Source organism: Indicator indicator, chromosome 34 (genome assembly GCF_027791375.1).
Source record: "Indicator indicator isolate 239-I01 chromosome 34, UM_Iind_1.1, whole genome shotgun sequence".
Taxonomy (NCBI): domain Eukaryota; kingdom Metazoa; phylum Chordata; class Aves; order Piciformes; family Indicatoridae; genus Indicator; species Indicator indicator.
The window spans coordinates 2,882,119-2,902,356 of NC_072043.1; the positions used below are offsets into that span (position 1 = coordinate 2,882,119).

Consider the following 20,238-nt stretch of genomic DNA (forward strand, 5'->3'; position numbering starts at 1 on the left):
GAAATGGAACCTAAAGGAGGAAAACACTCTTGAGGAGTGGCTTTGGAGAGCTGATGCTGAGCACAGTGCAGACCTCAAGCTCCTCTTGAGGTGCCCCCAGCTCCTCCCCTGGCTTCACAGGGAAGGGTTTGAGGGATGTGTGTCTGCCTGTCTGCTGCTTCTGTGCTGCCAGTGCCAGTTCCACAGCCTGGGCTGTAACAGTGGTGTGAGTAAATCTGGCATGATCCTACTGTTTTATCAATAACTTGCAAAGTTTGGAAATAAGTGCTTCAAAGTACTCAAATGATATGTTGCTCCATGATCTGTCTGTCTCTGCTGCTGCCACCACTTCTAAGCAACCAGTTTCCCATGAGTTTAACCTTTTAAGGCTTTTCATCCCTAGGCATTACTCTGTAACCCTCACTGAAATAAAGAGGAAAAAAAAAAAAAAAAAACCAGAGAGAGAGAAAAAAGAAAATTACCACTGCTCTCCTCAGAAGTAGCTAGTGATTTCTGGGTGTTTTTCTCCTCAGCTTCTTCTCAAAAACGTGTGGAGAAACAGTTTCTGACATCAAGATGCTCTTCACATGTCCAACAGATATCTGAGGATGGGGTCCCTTGTTTTTCCAGACTCAGAGAATTGGTACCCAGAAGGCAGAGATGATAGTGCGAGCTTCCCAAGGGAGATGTGATTCAAAAAGAGAACAAGTCACAGGTTGTGGAGGTGTGCAGGGACTCCCTGGCCCTGTGTTGTCTCCATTTCTAGGGCCACATCTCACTATTTTCATCTGCCTCCCTTCTCTGTCTGTAAAAAGGGGACAGCCCCTCCAGGGAGTGCTGAGATGAGGTGGCAGAAGTCTAAATGTAATCTTAAAACAGCTGAATTGAAAAAACTGCAAGTGAAAAGCTGCATCTTTCTCAAACAAAACTCCTGATGACATCAAAGACAGATTAAAGACTTTGCCTGTGTCAGGACTTCAATATTTGGTCCAAGAATTAGACAAATGGAATGGCATGAGAATGTTTGCCAGAAAATTGGAGAAGGGAGAGATAAGGTAACAGATGAAACACTCAAAGTCAGCATTTAAGGATATTGCTGCCTGTGGAGATAATTTAACCAACTTGAGGGACAACCATTTCTCTTAAAAAGGGAAAAATCTACTGTCTGCAGAGCTCTTTAAAATGGTATTGGTTCAAAATTTGTTTAACTGTGCTGCAGGAGCCTGCTCTGGAACAACCACTGCCAATATCTGCACTAATGATGGGTTTCTGGATTTCCCACTCAGTGCTTTTCATTTTGACAGTGTTTGGATTGTGAAAGTTAGACCTTGGTAGGGAAGAAAATAAAAAATGGTCCTGCTCTGAGTCCTGTCCTGAATTTTCTTGCACATGCCAGAGAGGGAAGGAGTTGGTGACTGCCCGTGGTGCTAGAGCAGTACAAAGAATTGGCTCCTAATTTGGTGACCAAAGTGACTCTCTGTCCCCAACTCATATTCCTCAAATTGTGTTTTGGTATGAAAATACAAATCCTATCTGAAAGACCAGAAGTCAGTATTGTATTTTCAGTTGCAAGCTGCTTTGGATAAAAAATAAAAATGGGAAGGAAAGGGGGAAGGAAAGGGGGAAGGAAAGGGGAAAGGAAAGGGGAAAGGAAAGGGGAAAGGGAAGGAAAGGAAAGGAAAGGGGAAAGGGAAGGAAAGGAAAGGAAAGGGGAAAGGGAAGGAAAGGAAAGGAAAGGGGAAAGGAAAGGGGAAAGGGAAGGAAAGGAAAGGAAAGGGGAAAGGGAAGGAAAGGAAAGGAAAGGGGAAAGGGAAGGAAAGGAAAGGAAAGGGGAAAGGGAAGGAAAGGAAAGGAAAGGGGAAAGGGAAGGAAAGGAAAGGAAAGGGGAAAGGAAAAAAATAAAAACAAGAAAAGAAAAACAGAGATGTGACTCAATATTGATTCCCACTTGGTTTTGTGGAAATGCTAAAAATGCCAGGATGAAATATTAGGATTTTTCCTTGTGCTTCTTTTCCGTTTTTTTTGTTAGAAGCTCTCTGCCCAGTTTGACTCCAATTCCTGAATAATTCATGGTCTGTAAATAGCTTCCTCCTCCTTTGGTAAATAGACTCCTTGTCCCAAGTGCTTGGCAAGCTCTGAGCAGCATCATCCTGCTGAGTCGCTGGTGCCCTTTGTTCTCTCTCTGCAGAGTTATGTCATGCCCAGACCACCGAAGGGCTCCATGAGGATTTATGGAAGATGCCCCGTGTCTTGGCGCCTCTGGTGCTCCTTCTGCTCTGGCTGATGAAGGTCGCTGCCAGCCCCCATTCCCTGAGGATTGGTGAGTACCCAGCTTGCTCTGCCGGGCACCTAACTGTCCTTCTGCTCGTCCTTGGGCCGCTCTGGACAGGTGCTTGGACAAGGGGAGCCAAGCCTTGCCTGTGGTGACTTGTTCAGTGCGTTCACACTGTGATCCCTCGTCACTCAAGTGGGGCTGAGGCACCTGCTGAGCTCCAGTGTCTCACTTGGATGTTGCAAATATGCAAGTGGGATGCTGGAGGGTCCAGAGGAGGCCACGAAGATGATCAGAGGGAGAGAGCTGAGAAGAAAAGGCTCCAGGAAAACCTTAGAGCAGCCTTCCAGTACTTGAAGGGGACTACAGGAAGGCTAGGGAGGGACTTTTTATAAGATCTTGTAGTGGAAGGATGAGAGGGAATGGGTTGAAGCAGATTTAGACTGGAGGTGATGAAGAAACTCTTGCCAGTGAGGGTGGTGAGACACTGGAACAAGTTGCCCAGGCAGTTCATGGATGTTCCCTCTCTGGTGGGATTAAAGACCAGGCTGGATGAGGTCTCAAGCAACCTGGGCTAGTGGAAGGCATCCCTGCCCATGGCAAGGGGGTTGGAACTGGATGATCTTTAAGGTCCTTTCCAACCCAAACCATTCTACAATTCCATGAAGCATGCTGGTGGTTCAAGAAATGATTCCCTCTATGATTCTATGAAATGTTCTCTCCTCCACCTTGTGAATGAAATGCAGTTTATGCTGCACGTACCTACCTGCATTGATTTTTATGGTGGTGATGTTACCTGATGGCAATCTCTTTCTGTATAAATTTGAAGTGAAAGCCACTCCTCAAAGAGACACTGAGAAATGACAGCTTGCTCCCTGCTATGCCCTGCCTGCCTTGATGCTTTCCTAAACTCCACACAAAGGAAATCATTCTTTGTCACAGAAGTATTTGTCCTCACATTGATGAGTAAGGAGGGTTTGAGCCCAGAGTGAACCTTGTTAAGCAGTGCCTGCAGAACATTAATAATCCAAACTGCTCCATTTGTAAGAGAGCCCTGTGCATTTGGTCTCCTTTGGGCTTTATTAAAGAGAGTTCAGGATGAAGCACTGTCATAATCTCTACCTGCTCATGTGGGTTAGGAAAAAGAAATGCACCCAGAAACTTGCTTTGCAGTGTTGCCACTTTGCTCTGTGGGTTAGGATGGAAACTGCTTTACCTGACACTTCCCTCTGGCTTTATTAACTCTTTGTTGCAGATAAGAAGCTCATCTATTCCTATCCCCATTTGCAACTTTCACAGGTGACACTTGAAGTAAAATTACTTCTCCCCTCTGCTAGTGGAGCATGGAGCAGCTCAGAAATATAGCAAGGGAGAGTCTGTGCTGGCAGGAGTCAGGGAGGGGTGGCTGGATGGTTTATATCCCCAGTGTCTGTGATTCATGTGGAGCACTCATGCTGCATAGTCCCAGCTCTGCAGACAGCATTTCATGTTGATCAGCAGATCCTCCACTTAAGCCAGCAGGCAGGGATGGACTATATATTACCAGCATGCTGTAGTTGAAAGGTCCTTCACTGTGCCTTGTGCCCCAGCCCTCCCCTTCTGTGGGGGAAGTACTGTGGGTGCTTGGGAGTGTGAGGGAAAGGGAGCTCCCCTGGCAGTGCACTGGGCTGCAAACCAGTCTGGGAAGTGGTGTCTGGCCACCTCCCCAGCACAACCCAGAGTGAAATGAGGAGGTGTTGAGAGACGTGGGACTGTGCTTTTATGTTCCTAACTTGGGACTGGAAATGAAAATCTGTGCTGAGGGCAACTACCAGGCAGGATGAGCTGCTGCCTTCCAGGTCTCAGCCTGGTGCATGCTCAGGGCTGCCTAAATGGAGTTGGTGGTGGCTGCTGTGAGGCCATGCCAGTGCTGACCCCTGAGGGCAGGCAGAAAGAAGCTGAGGGGTGTGTGTGTGTTCAGGGCACACATGAGTAACTGTGGTGGTGGTGGTGGGAAATGTCTCCTTCCATGTGTCCAAATACTGCTTTTGTCTTCTGTTCCTGGTGCCTGCTACCCTTAAGAAGGAGATCTTGACACTCTGCTGGGGCCTGAAGACATCTGTCCCACGAGCTGCTCTGACACAGGGATGATTTGCATGCCTTGGTCCCAATATCTCCTACAGGTACACAACTGTATGCCCCTGTGCTCAGCAGACAGGCATGGTGGTGAGCAGCTGACAGCTAAATGTGAGCCTCTCCTTAGCTTCCTGGACCTGCAGGGGCCCAGGGCTGCAGTGCTGGTGGTTAGGCTGCTGTGCAGTTACCTACCAATCCCAGAGACTGCTCCTTTAGTGCTTTTCAGCTCTCTTGCACTAAGGTCAAGCCAGCCTGGACCCCTCTCTCTAGTTGTAAAGTCCTCCTGCATTTAGGAATTCTTTGCTTTTGACTTTCCTTTGCAAAAATAATGGAGCTGCTCCAGACACAGTGGCTCTTAAAACTTACACCAACACTGCCTAATCCAGGATGGAAATGCTGGATTTCCTTTGCCTGCACAGGGCAAGGCAGTGCAAAGCTGTCTGTGGAATCCTCTTAGAACAGAAGGATGTGTATTAGGATGTTGCAAAGGCAATGCAGAAGTCAGGATTGCAAAGAAGGGGTTGTCAAGGGAAAAGGAAGGAACTTTGCTGATCCTTCTGAAAGGCACTGGAGGCTGTAAGAGTGGCCAGAGACCCTGCAGCCTCCAGTCACCTCCTGCCTCCTGAGAATGGGACACCAGCATCCCCCAGGTTGTCCAGGGAGGTGGTGGAAGCCTCATTCCCTGGAGGTTTTTGCAGCCAGGCTGGATGTGGCTGTGAGCAACCTGCTGTGGTGTGAGGTGTCCCTGCCCATGGCAGGGGGGTTGGAACTGGCTGAGCCTTGAGGTCCCTTCCAGCCCTGACAATTCTATGATTCTATGATCCTGACTTGGACCCTGCTGGTTTACACAGCCTGAAGCAAGAATTTCCTGAGGGAGGGGAAGCTCAGGGAGGTCTGTTGGTACATCTCTGCTGCTTTTGCTTTGCTCATGGCCCCAGAGCTAACTTCTCTGGAAAAAAAAAAAAAAAAAAAGGAGTCTGAAGCAGAAGAGCAAAGAGATGAGCCAGAGGTTTGGGGGTTTGGTTTTGTTTCTCCAAGACACACTTTTATTTTAACAATAAATCCTGAAAAAAAAGTTAATAAAAACAAAGTACACAATAAAAAGAGAGGAAAAAAAGTATTACTGGCAGCACTGAAATCATCCCCAAATGCATGTCTTTGGCAAGGCAGGGAGACATGTTATCTAGCAACATAAATCAAGGCACTGTACAGAAGAAGAAAAGAGGCCAGCATGCACAGTTAAATATTCAAAGGAAATGCAAGCTAACATTTGAAATCCTTCTGCAAGCCATCTGGCCATGGACCACTGAAATGCACAGTGGTATGGTTGGTGATGTGAGGGGAACACAGGCACTGCCACATCTGGGCTCCTCACCAAGCTGCTAGAAGAGATGATTGCCTGCTCTGCTTACCTTCCAGGGCAGGAGGGGAGGCACAGTGGTGCTGAGTCAGGGGTGCTTGGCTTGGCTTTTAAACTGAGCACTGAGCTTCCCTACTGCTGCTTGCTTGGGGTTTCAGGTGGATCTCAGCCCTGGTATTTCTCAGTGGAGTTTCTAGGCAGCAGATTGCTCCACCTTGGAGTGACATTTTGCCAGCCTGGATGGGAGCAGCAATGAGAGTTGCATTGCAGTGAGCTTTAGAGGCATCACCTATGTGAAAGAGTGAGCAGGATGCAGGCTGCAGGGTGACCTCCCTCTGCCTTTGGCACGCTCAGGAACAATCTGTGGGCTATTGGTTGCTCTGTTTCTCTCCTTGAGATCCAGGAAAAAGAATTGGCATAAACTCTTTTTTAATTCCACCTTTTTTTTCTGTTCCCCCCAGTGTTTCTTTTTTTTTTTTTTTTTTTCCCCCCCATGGGTAGATGTCTTCCATGTGTATGCTGGGGTCCTAATTCCCATGCTAGAGGCTTGCCCACAAGCCTAGTTGCCCATTTCCTGGAGACCTGTCCTGGGATGTGGCCCACCAGCACACCCACCCCTTGGAGCTGGGAAGTGCTGCTGGGTACCCAAGTTTCAGTTCTGCCTCCTGCTCACTTCATGCCTCATTGGGCTCATTTCAGACTTTGTAGGTAGGGTTTGGCCTACATTGATTTTATTTTATAAGGCTTTCACATTTCATTCAGGACTTTTCTAGACTCTGGGGAGTCCATAGGGAGCTGTGCAGGAAGAGGAGGAGTCCCCACATCTTTGTTGATGCATGCCTTAGTTAATTTGCCTGGCTGAAACACCTATTAACATTTCCAATTATTATTAATATTTCCAACAGTTATTAATATTTCCCCCAATACTGTAAAGGCCCAGTTTAAGCTCATTAAGGTGAGGCAGATGCACAGTTGTTTGTCACTTGCTGCTGAAGAGTGGTGAGAGGCAGAGAAAAAAATACAGTAGTCATTTGCCCTTTTAATTTTGTTTTCATTACTCTTCTAGGAGAGTGATATTTCATTTGTGTTTTCCTGGTTCCCTGCATAAATCACCTGCAGAGATGCCAGCTCCTTCCAGCAGGGCCTTGTCTAGGCTTACCCTTGGATTCTTTGCAGCCATCCCCCAGGCACTGCTGTTACAGCTCTAGGAAGAGCAGCCCACAGTGCCCCAACTCCTAGACAGTCCTGAGTGGACTCGTGGCTGTTTCCAGGATAAAAGGAGTTGGTTTATATAGGAAAAGGCAACTGAAGCTGTTCAGAGGGGCTGCATGCTGCTGGCAACTGCTGTCATCACATACCCAATCTTGGGGGATCCCCACTGGATCCCAGAAGACAATTCTTCCCCATGAGAACAGTCAGAGATTGGAATCATCTCCCAAGGGCAGCAGTGGATTTCCCTACACTGGGCAGTTTGAAGCCTCAGCTTGGCAGGGTGCTGGGCCAGCTCACTGCAACTCCACTCTCCCCTAGCAGATCTTTTTGGAGCAGATGATCCCTGGGGCTGCTGGCACTCTGTGATGCTGTGTGATTCTCTCACTCATTCCTCTCTGAGATGATCAGGTCAAAAGAGGTTTTCTTGAACTCTTCTGATGCCATAGGCTAGGGCAGAGCATTCAGGCTCCCTGCCTGTGTGCCAGGACTGGTATCTGAGGAGAATGTGTTGCTGGGAGGTCACTGAGTGCAGGCAGGGGTTTGCTGCTCCCTCTGGCTCTGCCACAGGAGTTTTCCTGGGGATGTACTTGGCAGTTCTCTGCCTCCAGAGGCAGGAGGCTCATTAGCACCATGGAAGTGCCAGTGAAAACTGCAGGAGCAAAGCAAGTGCTTCCCAACAAGGAGCCCTGGGAGAGAGCAAGTGGGAGCCAGGCTGAGCTGAGGGTACTTGAGTGGTACTTGAGGGATGTGGAGTCCTGCATCCCTGCTTCATTTTGCTGTGGTTTGAAACAGTGAGGGGCCTATTTGGCATACTGACTGAGGACTGGATACCAGAGGGAGGGATTTGATTGTTTCCACCACCGCAGAGGTTTCTACATGAATTGTGTGTGAGCAAGGTTGAAAGCACTTAGCTTAAAATTGACTGAGCCATGTGCTCCAGGGAGCCTTCATGGAAGAAGGAGGGGCTTGGTGTACAGCAGTGTGTCACAGAATCACAGATGGCATAGGGCTGGAAGGGACCCTCAAAGGTCATCTTGTCCAACCCCCCTGCAGCCAGCAGGGACACCTCCAACTAGATCAGGCTGCCCAGGGCCACAGCAAGGCTGATCTTGAATGTCTCCAGGGATGGAGCCTCAACCACAGCTCCGGGCAACCAGTTGCAGGATTTCACCACTTGTGCAGAACTTTCTTCTGCTGCAGTCCAACTTAAATCTCCTCTGCACCAGTTTCAAACCATTGCCCCTTGTCCCACAGTCCCTCTCCAGCCTTCCTGTAGGTCCCCTTCAGATGCCAAAATGCAGCTGTATGGTCTGTCCAGCCCTGCCAGCAATGGCTCAGTGGGAGAAATGCATCCATGGCATGTGCCAGGCACCCCACAACCTCCAGGGCTGCCCCTCTCCAACAGGCAGTGCCTCTTGCCTGGCTGAGCAGACCAGTGGGGGGGTGGCTGTGAGCCTCTCCAGGCTGTGTTTCACCACAGAGAACATAATGAGCTCCTGGCCCACAGCTAATGAATCCTGCACTAGGATAATATGAATAATAACTAATAAGCAGATTTCTATCTCAGATCAGTGCTGCAGGCTATGGAGGGAGCAGAGGTGTGGATTCAGTGAGGCAGACCATCTCTATGTGTTCTGCACCTCTGTGGCAGAGTTATTTTTTACTGAGCTGTTCCTGTTCATTCATGTCTGAGAGGCAGGCTACAGTTTGCATCCCAGAAGGCCCCAGGCTTTGTTCTGATTCATTATATATCCACATCCCCATTGTACAGGTATAGATCTCTGTGTGCAGAGCATCTGGCTGGGAGAGTCAGCTGGTGCTGATGGAAAAGAGCCAGGCTGATCAAGCAGCAAATCAACACAGATCTCTGTGGTCTGCATTTAGTTGCTTAATGGCAATTCTTTGCTCACCAGCACAGGTGAAGCTGCAGTGTGGGCATCTGCTGCCCCATGCTGTCCTGCTTTGGAGATCTGGAAGGTGACTGGGTGCTAATTCAGCAGGAAGAGGAAAGTTTCCTTTAAGGAGAGGAGCCAGGGAGAGAGGAGCTGGTCACTGGAAAGGTCAAATGTGTCTCTCCTCCAGGCACAGTCACAGGGGGACAAGGAGATGTGCACACACAGGGGTTGGTTTCAGAGGTCTGATGTCTTTTTACTTTTGTACCTTGACATCACAAATTCTCCCTGAGCCAAGGATCAGGATCTGAGAGCCATATAACCTGTTTTATATCTAAATACTGCTACTGCCCCTGGGCAACACTTTGTGTATTTAGCTGCTGAGCCATGTTTAATACAGATCTTTTTGTTTCATGGATTGAAAGCTACTCCCCAGCTCTCTGTCATTTCTTTCATTATTTTGTCACATATATATATGAATAAAAAAAAAAAAAGTCAATTACATGAATGAAAGATGCTTGGTTCCCAGCCTAAACAGCTGCCAAAATGAATTCCAACACTGAGCCAAGCTCAGCAAAGCTGGAATTTCTGCAGGAAGCTCCAGTGTGGCAGGAGAAAGGTTTGTGCAGTGAGCTGCATTACAGTTCACTGCTGCCCAGCCCCTTGCCCTTGGCTCTCTGTGGGGGCAGCTGAGGAAGGATGGATTTCACACACTCTGTGGTGAGCTCCACTCCACTGGGGAGTAAGCCTGAGTGAAAAAACCTTAGCAGACCCTTGCTGGAGTGAGTCCCATTATACTGCAAAGCCACTCTCACTTGATAGAGAGCAGCTGTCTTGGCAGCTCAGAGCACCTGAAAACTTAGTGCCAGTGTCAGCAATATTTTGAGCTTCAAATTTGTTCCTCCCCATGGACCAATTAACTTGCATTTAAAGAACCACCTGAATTGAGCAGGAGATTTTTATGTTTTGCTTTCCTGGATGTGGACAGGAGCTGGGTTGTTACATGATGTGAATAAGCATGGAGGGGAAGAAGCAAGCTCTTCATCCTGGCAGCAGCTGCTGATGTGGGAGGGCAGGGAGCAGCTGTAAGGCTGAGTGCTGGGGATGGAGCACCTGTGGACACCTGGCTGAAGACAGTGGCTGCTTGCTTTGAGGGAGATGCATGTCTGTAGTGACTAAAATGTGATTTGAAGGTTGTTTGCATGCAGGGAGGTTGGAGGATAGCCTTGCAGATTAAGGCCCAGGTTTCTAAAGGTGAGCTTCCTGAGAAGCCAACCTGGAGGATGGCAGATGGGAGGAGGAGGACAGCGAGGCAACAGCTTGGTACAGAGCGTTGGAGCAGAGCTGAGATCCTCACACTGTGAGGGTAAGGTGAGCTTTCATTCTCTGCCTTGTGCTCAGAGGTTTATTCCCTGTCCTCCTGCTGTGTAGCTCTTGGCAAGCTCACTTGTCCTTGCTCTGTAGGTGGGTGGACTGCAAGCTCAGGGGCCAGCTCCTCTGGGTGCATCCTGTGCAGTGCTCAGCTCAGCGAGGTGTTAAAGCCTTCTTGCCAGCATCAGGCACTGCAGGGCTGTTGGGCAACCTTCCCAGAAAAGGTGCTTCTGACCTGAAAGGGCACTTCTCTCAAGTGCCCCTCTGCAGCTAATTGCTTGTGACTCAGTTTAAGATAAACACACCCCTGTAAAGCTAGAAGCCCAGATTGTCCTGGATTGGATTCAGAAGCTCTGGCTCCTGACAGCCAGGTGTTTTTGTTTTGAACCTATAGCATTTGAAAAATTCCCAAGCCCAGAAAGAGAGAACAACCTCCTGACAAGGGAGGTGAGACAGATCCTGGCTCTTTGCATGCTGCTGGGCCCTACCCAGGGCTCTGACCTCTGCTAGGGCTAGATCCTGCCCTTCCATGCAAAATCTCACTCCTGGCTTTGTGCTCCTCTTGCTGATCTTCTCCCTCTCTCTCTCACTGTGATGAGATTGAAGCTACTGGCTAAGACTGCTGAAAAAAACTGCTGAGCAGAAAGGGAAGGATGGAAGAACCTGAAAGAATGATTTTTTTTTTTTTTCTTTTCTGTAGGACATGGGCTGTAAAAAGCCCCAGAGCTGTAGGCAGGGGAAGAGAGAGAGAAAGGGACAACACCCAGGGCACAACCCATGCCTAAAAGTTAGCTGTGAGCAGCAGGACATATGGGTGCCCCCCAGCCTCCATTTTGCTGGGAAATCCACCAGAGAGGATGATGTCACATTAGGGTAGCACTTGCTCCCACAGCCCTTCCTTGGGTGTTGTCTCTGGAGAGGAGATAAGTGTGGGAAGCCTAAGAAGGTGAAGATACCAGCTGGAGGAGAGCTCCTGAAATGAGGAAGACCCAGGAGATGCATGGAGGTGGGTGTCCAGAATCCTGCCTGAGAGTGGCAGAGCGTGGCCCACAGGACTCTCAGGCTGGCAGAGACCTCCCTGCAGGGAGGGATGAGCAGACCTGGTGCTCACAGGGCTGGGGGAATGAGGCAGTTCTGTGGCCCTTAGGGGTACATGAAATGCTAAGGTCAGCAGGCAGAGAAGCAAAGCCAGCAGGTGCTCATGTGTCAAAAAAGAGCTGGACTGGAACATGGAGTGAGAAAGCAGCAAGAGGGAGGCTCTGCAGTGGAGGAGCAGCTCAGCCAGGCAGTTGCCAGCTCTGCCTTGGCCTCTGCCAAATAAGGGCTGTGACTGGAAGAAGGCTGCAGGGGAGGGATGCTTCGTTTTCCCAAAGGCACTGCTAATGAATTCCTCTTGCACCTCCAGACACTGTAGGGGTTTGGAGAGCCTGAGTGGAACTTGATGTGAAAATGATGGCTGAATGTCAATTCTGCTGTCAGAGTCAATTTGGGAGCCAGAAAGTGCTAAAAGAATTAAGATTATTAAATGGAAATAAGTCAACTTGGTTGAGATGAAATAGGGTTTAAATGAGTGAAAGTATCTGTGGATTACCCTTGTTAGAGTACTGCTTCACTTAATAAAGCAGGGTTTAATCTGCTGCTGAATTTTAATCTGAAGGAAAAGCTTAGCCTGGGGGGGGAGGAGGGGGGTGTGTGCATGTGATGAAGGGGGAGGACTGGCTGTGCCATCATCCTCCAGAGTGGAGCCACAAGAGCAAAGAGAGGAGGTAATAGTCTGCCCATGAGTGCTTTGTACTTCCATGAGGATCTTGTTTGCTGCTTTGCAAGTGGCTTGGTGTGCTTTCAAGCTTCTTGGGTAGTTCTCTTTTGCTGGCAGAAGAGGAGGTCCCTGCTGGTTAGGTGATGACTGTTTTGGACAGGTTGTGTCCCTGGGGAATGTTTCTAGCTAGAGCCCATGCAGTACTTCATGCTGCCTGGGGTAAATGTAGTCAGACCTCTCACAGAATCCCCTGGTTGGTGAAGACCTTACCTCAACCATAACTTCTCATCTCCTTCTCCTTGAGTGCTGGAAAGGAGTGAACAAACTCCTGCTGGATTTAGGAGGAAAAGAGAGAGTGCTGGAAATCTGGAGGGCTCCAATTTCATTTGGAAGAGGGAGTCTCATAATTATTAATGGGCACTGATTAGCTGCTTCTGCAGGAGCAGAGCTGTGGCAAGAGCAGCTAGGTGCTCTTAGCTGACTTCAGCTGGCCACCTGGCTTCATGCAGATGTCAGTTGTCATCTTGGATGTGTTTCTGACCTGTCTCTCTTCAGTGATGGTCATGAAAGCAGAACTGCTCCAGATGCTTCTAAAATTGTCCTCAGAGCAAAGGGCCTGATCCAGGTGCTCAGCAGTCATCTTTCAGCACTCCTGGACTCTGCTTTTGGCTGCTGGAGCCAGCACCTGAGCCCAGGAGCTTATGGCATGCAGGAGGGGCACATGGCTTAGAGGAGAGGGTCCGAATGTGAGGTGCACAAGGAGGGATGGGGCTTAATTCTTCTCTCAGTCCTGTAACTCTGAAGCTTCAGAACATCTCATGTTCTGTACTCAGAAAATTTAAGGATTTTCAGGCAGTTTGGAGTGAGAATTCAACTCCAGAGGCATTGCTGGGTTAGGAGTCTGAGAAGGGATTCAGGAGATCCAAAGACCAAACTCCAGCCCCTGTAGGAGTCCATGGGTAAGCTCTCTGGAGTATGCCCCTACCTCTTCAAAGGAATCTGTCTTCTGTGATTATTATATCATTGGGAGCTCTTCTAGTTACCAGGACAGGTATAAAACTGGCCAGCAGGCAGAGCTGAACCAGAGCCTTCCCATCCTGTATTTTTCCATGTTTTCCTGGGCCTGTCCTGACAGTCTGGTCTCTACAAATGCTGAAGGTTCTTGCATCTGATGCTGGTAAAATTGTGTTTAGGGAGGAAATTAGAGCTGGGGTAGCAGGAAGAAGGTGAGGAAGGGACTCTGTTAGCCCAGATCTTTTTCTTTTGCTGTTCACTCTCCTGGTTGTAGCACAGAACAGGCTCACTGGAGCTGGCCTGTATGTGCCATGTCCTCTGGAATTATTCTTCATATTATACAGGTGCAGGCCGGGATGAATGTCTGAGATCTAGCCTGAGGCTCATCCCACATGAGCTTAAGACTTCTGTGATCTTCTTGCCAAGCCCAAGGGATAATGAAGTCTGAAAAGTCATAATGTGATGTCAGCTTGGGTTTGTCTGAGGTTCTCCACATTCATTGCAGATTCCACCCCCTTCCCAGCCATGATTTGTGATTCTTCTGCTCAGCAAGAAGAATTTATTAACCTGTAGCTGATAGAATCAGCTGCCCCATCTCGCTGCTAGAGGGTTTTGTAGTTGCCAGCATCTTAGAGAATTTGTGCTCACAGAGGCACCTCTGTGCATGCCAGGGTGTTCAACAGCACATTTGATAGCCTCCACTTTGTACCAGCTCTGGCTCATGGGCATCTGATGCAGGATGCCCCTAGTCACACTCTGTCATTCACCCTGCAGAGTGGTTTCCAGGGTGTGTTCAGCTTTCCTGCACACCTTCCCTTTTCACCAGCAGCAGAAGTCTGTCCTGTTGTTTGGTTTTGGCACTTCAGAACGTTTTATTCCACATCCCTTGCCCAGAAGATAGTTTGGCAGCTGCAGACCTTTAGCATTTATTATCTGTTGTGTTTCTATCCATTTCAGTGGAATTTTTTGGCATGCTTGTTTCACTGGGGGCCTTGGTACCGTGGGGAGAAGTCCTTTGTCATTCCAGATGTGCTCAGAAAGAGCCTGATCTCAGTGATCATAGAAGACAAAGCAAAGGAGGAGCTCATGTGGGCAATGAATTATTTTCCACAAGTGCTGCAAGACCTTAGCAATAGTCACTGTGGATGCTTCAGCAGCTCCAGTTGTGCTGCTTCAGTGCAGAAGCTGGTGTTGGGCTTTGGGGGCCAGGGAAGGCTGCAGTGGCTTTGCCCAGGCAGCAAGGGGTGGTCCAAGCACTACAGCTCTCAGCAGAGCATGCCTCAAAGTCCCCAGCATGACCAATCCCTGAGGGTTAATGCTATGGGATAGCTGCCTACTGACTCTGGCAGAAAGCAAGCAGCCTGGTGGTCCAGCTTGGCATGGCTGAGGAGCTTTATCAGGGTAGGATAAGGGTCTAAGCACTTGGGTTTTGGAGCAGAAACTTGTTTTCATTGTGATGGCTGTGTTTGAAAAGCCTCTTCCTCTCTCATGCATTTAAATCCCATGGAACTTCTCGTTAGGAACAAATGATGCCTCAGGCAAGTGGAGCTATAGAGAAGTAATCTTTATTAAGCACCCTCAGTGGCCAGAGTTGCTTGATGAGCTCCAGAGTTTTATTTGCAGGCAGCTTGGGTTGTCATTTAGCAGGAAAGCACTTTGAACTCCCTCCCTTCCCTGTCTCTAGGTTACTGTTTTCTATTTCTGTGTGTTTTGAGTCCCTGAAGCCCTGCAAACCCTTCTGGTAAAATTGTTGGCATTGGGAGCAAAATGAAAGGAAGAGACTGGATGTGGATAGGTGAGGAATGTGCAGCCATGCTTGGAGAAGGGGATACAGAGTGCCTGCAGCACCTTATGACTTGCCCTGAGCAGAAACCAGGCACAGCTCTTTCTGTGAGGAATGGAGTCCAGAGCCCATGGACTGATGTGGGAGCATCCTAGGGAAGTGCTGTCTCTCAGTGCTTCATTGCTGCCTTTCTGGGGCAGCAACAGCCACCAAGGGAGGAGAAGGCCAGCCTCTTGGGGCCATCTTCTTGGCCTCTCCATGCTGGCATCTGCACTAAGCTGTGTGGCTGTTTGTCTTTCATCTGTGAACTCTGCAAGTTCTCCATAAGTGATAGGAAATGAGCTACAAGCTGTGAGCACAAAGGCCAGCAAAGAAACAAATTTAAAACAGCATCCTGCCAGATGTTTTACTTTTTGCCGGATAGCTAGAGGGAGAAGGAACAAACAGCTCAGGAAATTAAAGTGAGGTATGGGATGTGAGCATGAAGGTGCTGCACATCTCAGCAGCAGAGCTACCTCTGGTAGGTGTTTGAGGTTCTGCGGCTGCACAGGGCTGTGTGAGATCTTTCTAGACTGACATGAAACTAACTCCAGCCTCCCCCTCTGCCTGAGTGATATCAGGGCATCTCAAGGTAAGCCCAGAAAGAGAAAGAGCAAAATTAATTTGTGGCCACTGTACTTGGCTTTATGAAAAGGAAATGAAGTGAAGGCAGCAGACTCCAAAGTTCACCTGTGTCTGTCTTGTCAAGCATGTGAAGCTTAGAGAGGGATGGAGCCAGTGCAGATCCCTCTGTAAATAAATACAGGCTCTGTTTCTTTTCTTCCTTCCTCCCTAACACGTCTCATTTCCTTAATAGCCTGTAATTGCTCTGGAAGAGCAGTCACTGTTTATCAAGTAGGAGCCTCTTGGTCATTTTCAGCCAGCTCTAGCATTCATGGTCCACAGGAGCTTCTTGGCAGCAGAGTCAGTGCCTCTGCAAAGTGCAGCAGCAAGGAGGGCTCAGTAAAGCCACTCACAAAGAGGTCTCTTGGCAGACACCTTCAGTCTCCCAAGCTCTGCACTGTTATGGGGACCTTTTAGGAGGAAGACACTGAAAATGCCAACACTTGAGGCAGCTGAGTGCTGCTAGAGATGGCTCTGAGCTGGTCGTTGTCCCTCTGCTGCCTTCATTTCTCCTCTTCCTCAACTGCATGGCTCCTGCCCTTTTGGATGGCAAACTGCTATGGCCTGGTGGTTGTTTGTTGTCCTGGGACTGTCCACTGCATTGCAAGGAAGTGGGAAGCATTTTCAGGCACTGGCTAGCAGCACAGAGAGGCTTTGAGCAGTTGGTGCCACTAAGCATGGAATTAATTAACCTCAGAAAGATTTGGTGGCTTGCTTTACAAGAACACTGGCTTTGAGAGTTTCTTCTCCTGCTACTAGAGCCAGCCACCTCCAGCATGAAGCATGGATGCTTTCTAACATGGACAGGTGAAGCTAGAACAAAAATAAAATTAAAAAAAAAAATCTGCCAAATCACAGCAAAACTCCAGAAGAAATGCAAGAAAGCATCTGGATGACTAACACCTAAAGCCCTTCTGCAAAGCAGTCATTTGCTGAATATAGCTGTGCAGTTTTGTTGTAAAAGTCCTGGCTCTATTCTTTGCTCTTTCCTCATTCCCCTGTCTGGAAACAATCCAGGTTTGGGTTTTTTTTTTTTTGTGCTTGAAAAGGCAGAACTGGCTCTCTGTGCTGAGCTGCCACCAGCACCTGCAGGGAACTGTGCAACAGGTTACTGGCCACTTGGGTTTGTTTTTTTTTTTTTTCTTTGCAGCTCTCCTGAGGGAAAGCAGAGCAGAAATGTAGTGGAGTGTGTGCTGCAGGGATGAGCATCCACACCTGCTCTGCCTCCAAGGGTCAGTGCAACCTTTCAGGGCTAAAGCTGATTGGTCTTCAGGGAGCTGCCAGAGTGCAGGCTCTGCTGTGAAACGTGGTAGTTCATGGGGGTTCACTCTTGATGGCTGGAATATCATTGCTTCTCTGCTGGGTTTATAGCTCTCTCTACTAGAGCTGAGTCAAGAAAGCTGTCCAGTGCCACAGGGAAGAGTGTTACTAGCTCACTGGCCAGAAGTTTCTAACCACCAAGAACATCCTTCCCAGTTTTATAGTGGGCTGGAGGGGGGAAATTTTTGCTCACAGTGAAATTAAATGCAGGCATTCCTTATTCTTGCACCTCTCCTCTCTTTGCCATCTGATTCTGGCAGCAGAATTCAGCCAAGGCTACATCTGGGTTGTGTGTAAGAGAGAGCTGTTTCCATGAGAAATACCAGACCCTGCCTTTCCCTTCCCAGCAAATCTCTCCCAGGTAGTGAATATTCAGTTAATAGCTGAATCTTTCTAGCCAAGACATCAATGGCTGAGTGGTGAGACCAAGTGGATTCCTTCTGTCTGGTGAACAGCAGCAGGGTCTGATAGCTGTGGTTGTGGTGCAGGGCTCTGAAGCAGAGTAGTATTGTGAGGGAACAAAAAATCAGTGTGTATGTGCTGTGTGGCTGTGAGAGGGGAGCAAGAGCTGGCCAGCCCCAGGTGAGCCAGGCAGCCTTCACTCAGGAAAACTCTAACCCACTGACAGCTTTGAGGGGGACTGTAAGGAGCAATGTTGGCTGAATTGGGTTCCTCTTTCCACACATTGTTCCTCAAAGTCAATCTGACCCTGTTTTGTGCTCTCTTTCCATGAAAGTGAGAGGGTGCTGAGCATCTTGCAGATGACAAAAACTCTCTTTTAGGCTGGGATTATGCAACTAATCTCATGATTATAGTGATAATCCCCTTTGCAATGGTGCCCCTCTCTGAGGAGCTCTTCCCTCGGGGACTTCTAAGTCCCAAATCGCATTTTCTCCTAATGCCAAAGCTCTCTGTATTAAATTAAGGTGCTCTCAGGGATCAGAGGTGTGCAAGTCCTCTGGTATTTATAGTTTGGGAGGCTCTAGGGTATTGTCTGCTGCCTTATTAACCCTCTTAGGGCTCAAGGCAGGGATGGAAACTTAGAGGTTCTGGTGGAGAGGAGATGGCTTTACAAGCTTGAGCCCATGTCCTTGCAGCAGAGAGTGAGCTGGAGCTGACCTACAAGCCATGGGTAGTGCCACAGCCTTGCTCAGTGCTGCCTGGGGTCCACCAGCTTGATGGTTTCAATGGCTGGGTGTTTTCAGATCAGGATTGAAGAGGGCAGGCAAGCACTTGCTGCTGCCTCCAAGGGCAGGCAGGGAGGCAGTGAGAGGAACACTGCTCTGCAAGCAGCAACCCCTCCTGCTCCTGCTGCCAGGTACTCGGTGACAAATAAATATTTTGCTCACAACTAACTGGAGGTGGCACCTAACCAGATGTGCTCTCACTTGGTGCAGCAGGAGATTTATTTGGTTGCCCATTTATAGCTTATTATTTTCTTCTATCTCCCACCCCCCAACTTAATAGCAGTTTGCTATACACCAGGGTATACATTTTCTTCTGATCAAGTGCCATTTAGCTGTTGGCTGCTTGCTCGTTTCACTTTTATAGACACATTTAAAGTGGCAGAGACAGAGGCACAAGTGCCTGGGAGCAAGGGTAAGGAGAATGGAGAGTTGCAACAGCTTGATTAGATTGGATTTTAATAAACTTTCCAGCTAAGATGCATCACAAGGATTCCTCACAGCAGAGGTGCTGGGCTGGCACAGCTTCTCACCTGGTGGGACCTGTGCTGGAGCCAGCTGAAGGCTTCTTATGAACTCCTTGACCAGCAGGGATGCTGGAGTTCTGCATAGCTTGGAGCTAGTCTCTCTAGGGGGAGGAGAGACTTCCCAGCTTCCAGCAGCTGCTAATTAGTTGCAGATGATGAGATAATTTATAAAAATGAGGAGTGATTTTCTTCATTGTGCTAATATCACTTGGCAATAAAACTGCTCTTTTAAAAGGGTGACTTTTCTCTAGTGTAAGGATCAAGGCTAAAAATACCTCTGTGTGTGTGTGTAGCAGCAAAGCCTGCTCCTTAACCACACCTGAAGAGGTATTTCAGGAGTTCATCCCAACCATAAGAATGAATTCAAATTGAAATGCAAATTTCAGTGTCTCTTAGATTGCTGTGTGATGGTGTCACCTTGGTGCAGGGCAATAGGGGAAAAAAAAAACCCCATAATAAAATAAATCCTCTCTCTCCAGCCTGCTGTGGAAAGGAGGCTTTAACGTGGAGCAGACAGCTTGCATTACGTGGGGGTTTTGGCAGTGAATCAGCAAAAGGAAGGTCGCCTTTCTCTCCCTTCCCCAGGAGTGACAGTGACTCACTGCCAGTTCAGAACGTCACCCGGGAGTAGCAACTCGCCGGGAGCAGTGGGGAGAGCTACAAGAGGAGTGTTTTGTCTCCTGTGAAGAGTGCCTGAGGGAAACAGGATGCATGAGGGGGTAGATGGGAGGGAGGAAAGAGCGGCAGGGAAAGGCTTGGCGCCGGCTGCTGCGTATCTCTGGGATCCTCCCGCGGCGGGGGATTTGAGATGCAGCAATGGAATGTGTTCCCGGGGTGGGGGGATTGATGCACTTGGGGGGGGATTTGAGATGCAGCAGTGGAATGTGTTCCCGGGGTGGGGGGATTGATGCACTTGGGGGGGGATTTGAGATGCAGCAGTGGAATGCATTCCCGGGGTGGAGGGGTTGATGCACTTGGGGGGGGATTTGAGATGCAGCAGTGGAATGCGTTCCCGTGGTGGGGGGATTGATGCATTGGGGTGGGATTTGTTCCCCAGCCACATCAGGGCCAGAAAGGGAGCCCTATGCCCTGGCATTGGTGTTGTACCTCTGTGCTTCTCAGGCACTGTTTGCCCCTTGGGAAGCTCTAATAGCAAGCCAAGCCCTGGAGTGTGCGTTTCTGGCTGGTCTGGTGTGAGGTGAGGAGCAAGGATGTTGCTGTTGGAGTGGTTTGGAAAAAAGACATTCATTAGGCTGAAGAATGAATTTTCTGCAAACTCAGGTGGCCTCCAGTACTCCATCAGGCTTCTAATGATTTTGTCAGAGTGTTAATCCCTCAGGTGTGAAGCAGAGTTTTGATATCAGCAAACAAATTGCATTTCCGCAGAGATAACCCAACAGGGAGTCAGGCAGCAGAGCAGGCAACAATTCATCAGTCTCAAGCAGGGCTGGACTGGGCTGTGGTGTGGTGCAGAGGGGAGCCTGTGCCTGGGACAGCCTCTGCCAGCCCTGAGTGTACAGGGGAGCCTGTGTCTGCATGGGACAAGTGTGCACAGGTGACCTGCTCTGGCTTAGGGTGACCCCCAGGATTTCCAGCTGGGATGGGGCACCCTCATTGCCCCTTACTGGGCAGTGTTTGTAGTGAGAGGCAATGTCTGTGTTGGAGGAAAGCAGAATGGGAAAGGTGGGGAGCATGAGTTGCTTTGTGTTTCTTTAGACTGGATATTGGAAAGAAATTCTTTCCAGTGAGGGTGGTGAGACACTGGATCAGGTTGCCCAGGGAGATTG

At 48.9% G+C, this 20,238-nt stretch overlaps 1 protein-coding gene across 1 annotated transcript in view; it reads left to right on the forward strand.

Moving 5' to 3' along the window:
- The first annotated feature begins 2,217 nt into the window (after positions 1 to 2,217).
- GRIK4 (glutamate ionotropic receptor kainate type subunit 4) overlaps positions 2,218 to 20,238 on the forward strand; it is a 146,177-nt gene continuing 128,156 nt past the window's right edge. The window contains exon 1 of the mRNA XM_054395622.1: positions 2,218 to 2,299. Within this exon, the coding sequence (XP_054251597.1) occupies positions 2,218 to 2,299 (82 nt within the window). The remainder of the gene's footprint in view (positions 2,300 to 20,238) is intronic.